This window comes from Monopterus albus, unplaced genomic scaffold (assembly GCF_001952655.1).
Source record: "Monopterus albus unplaced genomic scaffold, M_albus_1.0 scaffold260.1, whole genome shotgun sequence".
Classification (NCBI taxonomy): domain Eukaryota; kingdom Metazoa; phylum Chordata; class Actinopteri; order Synbranchiformes; family Synbranchidae; genus Monopterus; species Monopterus albus.
The window spans coordinates 645,664-654,915 of record NW_018128140.1 but is presented as its reverse complement, the minus strand read 5'-3'; the positions used below and the strand labels follow the sequence as shown (position 1 = coordinate 654,915).

General features: G+C 39.4%; 1 protein-coding gene across 1 annotated transcript; it reads left to right on the top strand.

Moving 5' to 3' along the window:
• Positions 1–713: 713 nt before the first annotated feature.
• On the top strand, positions 714–8,624 carry spcs3 (signal peptidase complex subunit 3). Its single transcript, XM_020621516.1, has 5 exons — positions 714–999; positions 1,621–1,694; positions 2,198–2,274; positions 6,309–6,424; positions 8,413–8,624. Exons 1-5 carry the CDS (start codon positions 857–859, stop codon positions 8,543–8,545), a joined length of 543 nt encoding a protein of 180 aa, XP_020477172.1. The 5' UTR covers positions 714–856; the 3' UTR covers positions 8,546–8,624.
• The last annotated feature ends 628 nt before the right edge of the window (positions 8,625–9,252 follow it).

The following is a 9,252-nucleotide window of genomic DNA, read 5'->3' as shown; positions in this document are numbered from 1 at the left end:
GATCTGGACCAAAACGGAAGTAAATATATTGCTAGGGCTCCCCCTAAAAAGAGTTTGCCAATCTAAATGGGGTTTTTGCCCTGGCTAAATTATGCAGTATATAGGCTTGCAAAAATAATCCTGCCTTTTCTAGATGAGAGTAAAAAAAGAAAAAAAAAAAACTGAAAATCGGACATGACCAGTACTACCACAGCTGTTAAATACATTGTTCATAAGAGCAGACTCTTGAGCTTCTTGTCTAAAACTGGTGCTAGATTAGAGAATTATGTTGTATATTTGTTGTCACCCTGTTGCAAACATTAGTTATGTGGATAAGATCCTCCTGATAATCTCGTTTAGCCTATATGTGTGGTTTCATATGCAAAGTCATTCCTTTTATTCTACTGACTGCAATAAGTGTTATCTTTAATCTTCCTCCCCTCAGCAAGGTCACAGTTTCAAATATCCCTTTTTTCTGACCAAGAAACAAAATCCAGAGTCATCCTTGTAACTGTTAAAAACAGGTAATATTTCACTATGTTACTGAAAGATGGCTTATAACGATTACTCAATTATGAAAATAGTTTTCAGTAAATTTTTGTTTCACAAATAAATAAATTGGCCACTTGTTACAACAGCTCTATGTCTAATATATATCTTTAGTTGACGGAAAACAGTCCAACATATAGCTTACTTATACAGTACAGATGAAATGGTTTTATTTCGAAATGGAGGAACAGGAAGTACGTCTCCCTTCTATGAAACCTAGTTTTTTCTTTCTTTACACGGTAGCTAGCTTGTCGTGTGCAGCTGTGTGATACATCTGACACAGTAGTGTTTTTCTTTTCATTCCTGTAGCTGTAGTTATTATCTAAAGATGAATACGGTTTTGTCCAGAGCTAACTCTTTGTTTGCTTTCTCTCTGAGCGTCATGGCTGCCTTAACTTTCGGATGTTTCATCACGACGGCTTTCAAAGACAGAAGAGTTCCTGTGGACATCCACGTCTCTAAAGTCATGCTGTAAGATTTGTCTACAGCGTCTGTTAACATTAACAGTTTCCGTGTATATATTGTGTTATAGCTATGTCACATTTATTAATGAAGGCTGAATCATGCCACAAGTGTGCAGGACAAGCAAAAGCACATCCTTACTCTATTCTTCCGCCATTGTTGATTTGATAGCGATGCTTTGTATTTCTGATGTGCGTGTCACACTGGATATCAGGTTAAATGTCAGGCCCCTAATTCTGGTATCTTTATATAAATAACACGGGTGATGTCACACAATGCCAGATTTTTTTTTTAGTTAATTATAAATAAGCAAAGCTGGAATATAAAAGTCCCAGCTTAATGCCAGTAGAATAGAATCTTTGTCTAAAAGAGGCTTATGAAGCACATCTGCTGTATAGAGTGATAGCAGTCAGTTTCTTTAATCCTAGCATATTCCAAATCCTTCTCCCACACTCATTCACACTTGTGATGTCATGTTGTGTGTTCACCAGTAGCTCTGTACCATCAGTCTGCTTGCTGTGTTTTAATTAAACTTTTAGTTGGAGGAAGATCGTTTCTCAAATCTCACTTGCCCTGTTTCCCTGCATCGTTTCGCTCCCTTCATTAACCTTCTCCCACTCTGTTAAACAGGAAGAACGTTGATGACTTCACAGGACCCAGAGAGCGCAGTGATCTGGGTTTCATCACCTTTGACGTCTCAGCTGATATCCTTTAGACTACTTCTACTGAAAGTTATATGTACTGTAGTGCACAGTAGAGGTGCATTTATTTATAGAGCAAAGGCACACCTGTGCAATAATCATGCTGTCTAATCAGCATCTTGATATGCCACACCTGTGAGGTGGATGGATTGTCTCGGCACAGGAGAAGTTCTCACTAACACAGATTTAGACAGATTTGTTAACAATATTTGAGAGAAATAGGCCTTTTGTGTACATAGAACAAGACGTAGCTCTTTGAGTTCAGCTCATGAAAAATGGGGGAAAACACAAAATTATAAACGCAACACTTTTGTGTTCTATTTTAAAACACTTCTAATGAAGCTTGTCCTAGTGTATTTTGACCCCTTCTTTTTCCTCATTCTGGTGCACAAAGCAGCAATTTGCTCACTATTGCCAAACTGTTTATGGTGCTGACTTAGTCCCTGTGTGTAAAGAAGTGACCTCAACCAGTATCTGTACTCTTGTTGTTCCTTAACTTTACCTACATTTGCAGCCAATTTTTGACTGGAATGTTAAACAGCTGTTCCTATATCTGTCTGCTGAGTACTCCACAAAGAGCAATGTAAGTCATATTTAACATGTGTGTGTGTCTGTTTATATTTTGTCCTCCCCAGTTAGATACACTCATGGCCAAAAATATTGGTGAAAATTGTTGCAATCACAAATTCCTTGGCATTCTCATGTTTATTTCTTTTGTTTGCATTGGAACAACACATAAAAGCAGAGAAAAAAGCCAAATCTTATAGATTCCAAACAGAACTCCAAAAGTAGACTGGACAGAATTATTGACAACTGACACCTTGGTCCAAACTTGGCAAAAGTTGGAATTTTTTTTACTGGATGCTACCCATTTGATTTTAAAGATAGATAGATAGATAATCCTTTATTGTCATTGTAAAAGTGTCCTTAATGATGTTCTGGGCTTTTTTGAGAAGAGTTAGGAGAGGGCTGGCAATGATCTCCTGGGCTGTATTAATGACCCTCTGGAGCGTTTTCCTCTGAGCCATTGTGCTGCTGCTGTACCATACACATATACAGTATGTAAGGATGTTCTCTGGAGCACCGAAAGGACACCAGCAGTCTCTGGGAGATGTTCTTCCTGAGCACCTGTAGGAAGTACATTCTCTGCTGGGCCTTTTTAAGCAGTTTAGAGGTATTCATGCCCCAGGCCAGATCCTCCTTCATATGGATTCCCAGAAAGCGGAAGGCCAGCACCCTCTCCTCACGGTCCCCGCTGATATACAGCGGTAAGAAGTAGGTTTTCTTCGTCCTGAAGTCAACAATGACCTCCTTAGTCTTTGAGGTATTAAGGAGCAGATTGTTCTCTCTGCACCACACTATCAGCCTCTCCACCTCATCAGCTATGTCACATTTATTAATGAAGGCTGAATCATGCCACAAGTGTGCAGGACAAGCAAAAGCACATCCTTACTCTATTCTTCCGCCATTGTTGATTTGATAGCGATGCTTTGTATTTCTGATGTGCGTGTCACACTGGATATCAGGTTAAATGTCAGGCCCCTAATTCTGGTATCTTTATATAAATAACACGGGTGATGTCACACAATGCCAGATTTTTTTTTTAGTTAATTATAAATAAGCAAAGCTGGAATATAAAAGTCCCAGCTTAATGCCAGTAGAATAGAATCTTTGTCTAAAAGAGGCTTATGAAGCACATCTGCTGTATAGAGTGATAGCAGTCAGTTTCTTTAATCCTAGCATATTCCAAATCCTTCTCCCACACTCATTCACACTTGTGATGTCATGTTGTGTGTTCACCAGTAGCTCTGTACCATCAGTCTGCTTGCTGTGTTTTAATTAAACTTTTAGTTGGAGGAAGATCGTTTCTCAAATCTCACTTGCCCTGTTTCCCTGCATCGTTTCGCTCCCTTCATTAACCTTCTCCCACTCTGTTAAACAGGAAGAACGTTGATGACTTCACAGGACCCAGAGAGCGCAGTGATCTGGGTTTCATCACCTTTGACGTCTCAGCTGATATCCTTTAGACTACTTCTACTGAAAGTTATATGTACTGTAGTGCACAGTAGAGGTGCATTTATTTATAGAGCAAAGGCACACCTGTGCAATAATCATGCTGTCTAATCAGCATCTTGATATGCCACACCTGTGAGGTGGATGGATTGTCTCGGCACAGGAGAAGTTCTCACTAACACAGATTTAGACAGATTTGTTAACAATATTTGAGAGAAATAGGCCTTTTGTGTACATAGAACAAGACGTAGCTCTTTGAGTTCAGCTCATGAAAAATGGGGGAAAACACAAAATTATAAACGCAACACTTTTGTGTTCTATTTTAAAACACTTCTAATGAAGCTTGTCCTAGTGTATTTTGACCCCTTCTTTTTCCTCATTCTGGTGCACAAAGCAGCAATTTGCTCACTATTGCCAAACTGTTTATGGTGCTGACTTAGTCCCTGTGTGTAAAGAAGTGACCTCAACCAGTATCTGTACTCTTGTTGTTCCTTAACTTTACCTACATTTGCAGCCAATTTTTGACTGGAATGTTAAACAGCTGTTCCTATATCTGTCTGCTGAGTACTCCACAAAGAGCAATGTAAGTCATATTTAACATGTGTGTGTGTCTGTTTATATTTTGTCCTCCCCAGTTAGATACACTCATGGCCAAAAATATTGGTGAAAATTGTTGCAATCACAAATTCCTTGGCATTCTCATGTTTATTTCTTTTGTTTGCATTGGAACAACACATAAAAGCAGAGAAAAAAGCCAAATCTTATAGATTCCAAACAGAACTCCAAAAGTAGACTGGACAGAATTATTGACAACTGACACCTTGGTCCAAACTTGGCAAAAGTTGGAATTTTTTTTACTGGATGCTACCCATTTGATTTTAAAGATAGATAGATAGATAATCCTTTATTGTCATTGTAAAAACGTACAATGAAATTTTAGAGTGACCTCCAGTCAGTACAGCAATAGAAAAAAAAACAGCATATGAAATAAGACCATATATAAAACTTAACTGGTAGAAAAATAAAATAAACAACAGACCTCTCACACACAGGCATATTATATTTTAGCAGCATTGAGTGTGGTAACTGCTGTTGGGTAAAAACTATTCTTGAATCTAGTGGTCCTTGATTTGATTGCTCTGAACCGTCTACCTGATGGCAGCAGTTCAGAGAATGAACGTCCTGCGTCAGATGAATCAGTATTTCAGGTATTATTTTTTGCAAGGAATGGACGCCGTGTGCTCTGGACCATCCAGACTGTTACTGGTAACAAGTCCAAAAGCTAGGGTCTGTCATGGTCACTTGGTAATTTCCTAACCGGAGGATTTTTGATTCCCAACAGTGGCAATATGTCGGTTCTCTTCCTCCTGAAGTCGACAATGACTTTTGAGGCATTAAAGAGCAGATTGTTCTCTCTGCACCACACTATCAGCCTCTCCACCTCATCCCTGTAGGTAGTCTCATCCCCCCAGAGATAAGTCCCACCACCGTGGTGTCATCAGCAAATTTTACAATGGTGTTGCCATGGTGGGCAGGGGTGCAGTCATGGGTGTACAGGGTGTAGAGCAGGGGGCTCAGCACACAGCCTTGTGGTGAACCAGTGCTGTGGCTAAGAGCCGTGGATGTGTGTTAGCCCACTCTCACCCTCTGGCTGCGTCCGGCCAGGAAGCTCTTAATCTGTATGCAGGTGGAATATGGAAATCCCAGGTCCACCAGCTTGTCCACCAGTTTCTGGGGGAGGATGGTGTTGAATGTGGAGCTATAATCCACAAAGAGCAGCTGTGCATCGCTCTCCTGATGCTCAAAGTGGGGACAGTACAGCATGGAGGCCTGCGGCTACAGGGTCCTCTGTGGATCTATTTGCCCTGTATGCAAACTGGTGTGGGTCAGATGCTGGTGGGAGGAATGACGTGTCCCCATACCAGTTTCTCAAAACACTTCATCACCATGAGTGAGTGCAACTGGCTAGTAGTCATTGAGGCTGGTTGTATTGGGTTTCTTAGACAGGGGAACTGGGATGGAAGGTTGCTAAGGTATCATTTTCTCAAATTTGTAAATTTATGCTAGTGCTAGCTTGTCAGCAAAGCAAATAAGATGATTGTGTCCTTTCAGCAATGTTAACCTAGCTTGCTTAGTTAATTCTGGAGAGGTGTTATTTTAAGCTATGAAAATACATAATACAGCTCCCTTGTCCCCTCACCAAGCAACACCATATATATTTAAAAGGGTCACTTGGATTTTTAACATATTGGCTTAAGTCACAGTCTAATATTTTGAACAGACATTACTTTTTTGTGGCCCCTGCACACCGTAACTGCTAAAGTCACTCGCTAGCTTTCAGAGAGCTCCAGTCGCCAATGATTTGTGGCAGTAAAAGAAGAAAAACTAATATTATTGTGAACAAATGTGATTTAGAACATTGTAAAATTGTAAATATTATTATTGTGAATAATATTGTTTTATTTATTTATTTTTAGGGTGTCAGTTAATATTTGTCCAGATTATCCTGTCTAATTTACAGTTTTTCTTTTCATAACTGGACATTGTCAATGACGTAAACTGAAAGTGAAATTAATCTTAATTGCATCTGTGTGTGCGTCTCAGTCTCTGAACCAGGTGGTTCTGTGGGATAAAATTGTCCTTCGAGGTGAAAATACCAAACTGAATCTCAGAGACATGAAGTCCAAATACTTCTTCTTTGACGATGGGAATGGACTCAGGTTAGACACACACACACACACCCTTATACACATACAATGAAAGCTGTGTACATTTCATGACAATCTGCCCATTAGAGTTGACTTCAATAACGCATTCATGAAGATGGCTCAAGCAATTTTCTATACCTAAATCAACCCCAAATCAGAAAAAATTCAAACTGAAAATAGTGATGTGTAAATCATCTGTGTCCTGTATTACATTGAAAACAATACAGCAGTACATTTTTGATATGATAGATCATCAATTTTATTCTTTGCTTATAATAAACACTCATTTTAATTCTGATCCCTGCAACACATTCCAAAAAAATTGGGATGGTTGCATTTCAGGGCTGGTAATGACATAAAACAATGAAATGATGATTCCATTTGAAACAGGTGATGTCAACAGGTGACTGCAATCAGGTACAAAAGTGACATCCAGGAAAGGCCGAGCCCTTTAGAAGCAAAAATGGGCAGAGGACCGCCTGTTTGCCAACATATATATGAGAGAATTATTGAAATGTTTAAAAACAGTGTTCCTCAGAGAAAGATAGAAAGGGATTTGGATATGTCACCCTCCAAGGTGCAGAACACAACGTAATGACATAAAACAATGAAATGATGATTCCATTTGAAACAGGTGATGTCAACAGGTGACTGCAATCAGGTACAAAAGTGACATCCAGGAAAGGCCGAGCCCTTTAGAAGCAAAAATGGGCAGAGGACCGCCTGTTTGCCAACATATATATGAGAGAATTATTGAAATGTTTAAAAACAGTGTTCCTCAGAGAAAGATAGAAAGGGATTTGGATATGTCACCCTCCAAGGTGCAGAACACAACTAAAATATTTAAGGAATCTGGAGGGATTTCAGTGCGTAAAGGGAAAGGGCACAAGCCTAAGCTGGATGACCATGCTCTCCGATCCCTCAGAAGGCACTGCATCAATAATTGTCACTCTTCTATGAGTGATATAACCACAAGGGCTTAGGATTACTTTGGCACACCTGTATCAGGCACTACAATACATAGTTACATCCATAAATGTTGCTTAAAACTGTACTATGCCAAAAGGAAGGCCTATGTCAACAGTGTACTGAAGTGCCGTCGACTGCTCTGGGCTCAGAGGCATCACACAGTGGAAATATGTACTATGGTCAGATGAATCAGTATTTCAGGTATTATTTTTTGCAAGGAATGGACGCCGTGTGCTCTGGACCATCCAGACTTCCAAAAGCTAGTGTCTGTCATGGTCACTGGGTAATTTCCTAACCGGAGGATTTTTGATTCCCAGCTTGTCCAGTCACCATGTCGAAGTGTCCTTGAAACACTGAATCCCCAGTTGCTCCCGGTGATGACATCGGTGTGTGAACGTGTGAGCGTTTGTGAGTGCGAATGGGTGAATGGCCAAGTAGAAAGCACTTTGAATGTGCTGTAAAGCATAGAAAAGCGCTATACAAGTATAAGACCATTTACTGTCATTTTGAAATACAAATTGCGTCAATGAAGACACAGGACTGTTGTGCACTTTATGACTTGTTTGCAGGAAGAATGAGACAAAATGACACGACATACTTAGGGACTCAGGACACCAAATGATTAAGTGTCTTTTAAGTTTTGTGAAAAGGAGGGGCAACATTGCACAGTGGTAAATGCTTTACTGTCCCAACTTTTTTTGGAATGTGTTTCAGGCATCAGAATTGAAGTGAGTGTTTATTTTGAACAAAAAGTCAAATTGATGAGTTATCACATCAAATAATGTGCTGCTTTATTGTTTTCAATTTAATACAGGGCACATATGATTTGTAAATCATTTTCAGTTTTAGTATTGATTTCACATTTGACTTCTGATTAGGGGTTGTAGTAAATTTCATATATAACATCAGCAGCATGCTCTTTATAAGCTTTTAAATAATATTAAATCTGATGTGCTCATTTTTGTGGTCTACAATTTATACAGATGCTGTGTAATATGGTTGGCTGACTGTCATTTTTGTCTCATCTCCAGAGCCAATAAGAACATCACTCTGACGCTGTCATGGAATGTTGTTCCCAATGCTGGAATCCTGCCTCTAGTGGCTGGAAGTGGACACTTCAGCCTCCATTTCCCAGACACTTATGAGACCACCAAGAGCTACTAGACTGAAATAAACACACATCTGGGCATCCAGATGCATACTGTGTGTGTGTGCGCGCGCACACACACGCATACACACACATATACTTGTACTTCTGTTTTTGTGAGGGCACTCACTGACATAATGCATTCCCTAGCTCCTTACCCTAACCTTAACCATCGGAACTAAATGCCTAACCCTAATCTAAACCTAATTATAACCTGAATCCTAAAACTAAGTCTTAACCCTCTACAAGCTGTTTCAGGAAGTGAGGACAAGCCAAAATTTTCTCACTCTGTAGCAAAAAATACTTTTTTGGTCCTCACTATGTAGCAAGTACAAGAACACGCACACAGATGAAACAAGAGAAGCACAGGTTCAAGCTGATGATCCACTGGTCTTCATAAATTTAAATGACTTTTTGGTTTATAATAAAAGTTGAGATTAGAACATCTGTCTTTGTGAGTTTTATTTTTAAAGGGGGTCAGTTCAACCAATAAAAAAAAACACGACTTACCCTTTATGTTGACATTGGTGGGTTTGAATTCAGCCATGATGTAGTGCGCTGTATATAGGCTACTCGGATAAATACCAAATTCAATCTTATGGTGAACAAGATAAAGATTTGATAATTGTGTTTAAGATCGCATCCAGAGAAATTTTAAGGTATGTAAAGATTATGCTATGAAACATATAGTCTAACAGAGTTCTTCCACCGTCACAACAGTTAT

Excerpts from the sequence above, each read along its gene's own strand:
- spcs3 (XM_020621516.1), top strand. The coding sequence starts at position 857 with ATGAATACGGTTTTGTCCAGAGCTAACTCTTTGTTTGCTTTCTCTCTG. Across the intron at positions 1,000-1,620 it reads CACGTCTCTAAAGTCATGCT|GAAGAACGTTGATGACTTCA; the intron begins GTAAGATTTGTC and ends TCTGTTAAACAG. Across the intron at positions 1,695-2,197 it reads CACCTTTGACGTCTCAGCTG|ATTTGCAGCCAATTTTTGAC; the intron begins ATATCCTTTAGA and ends AACTTTACCTAC.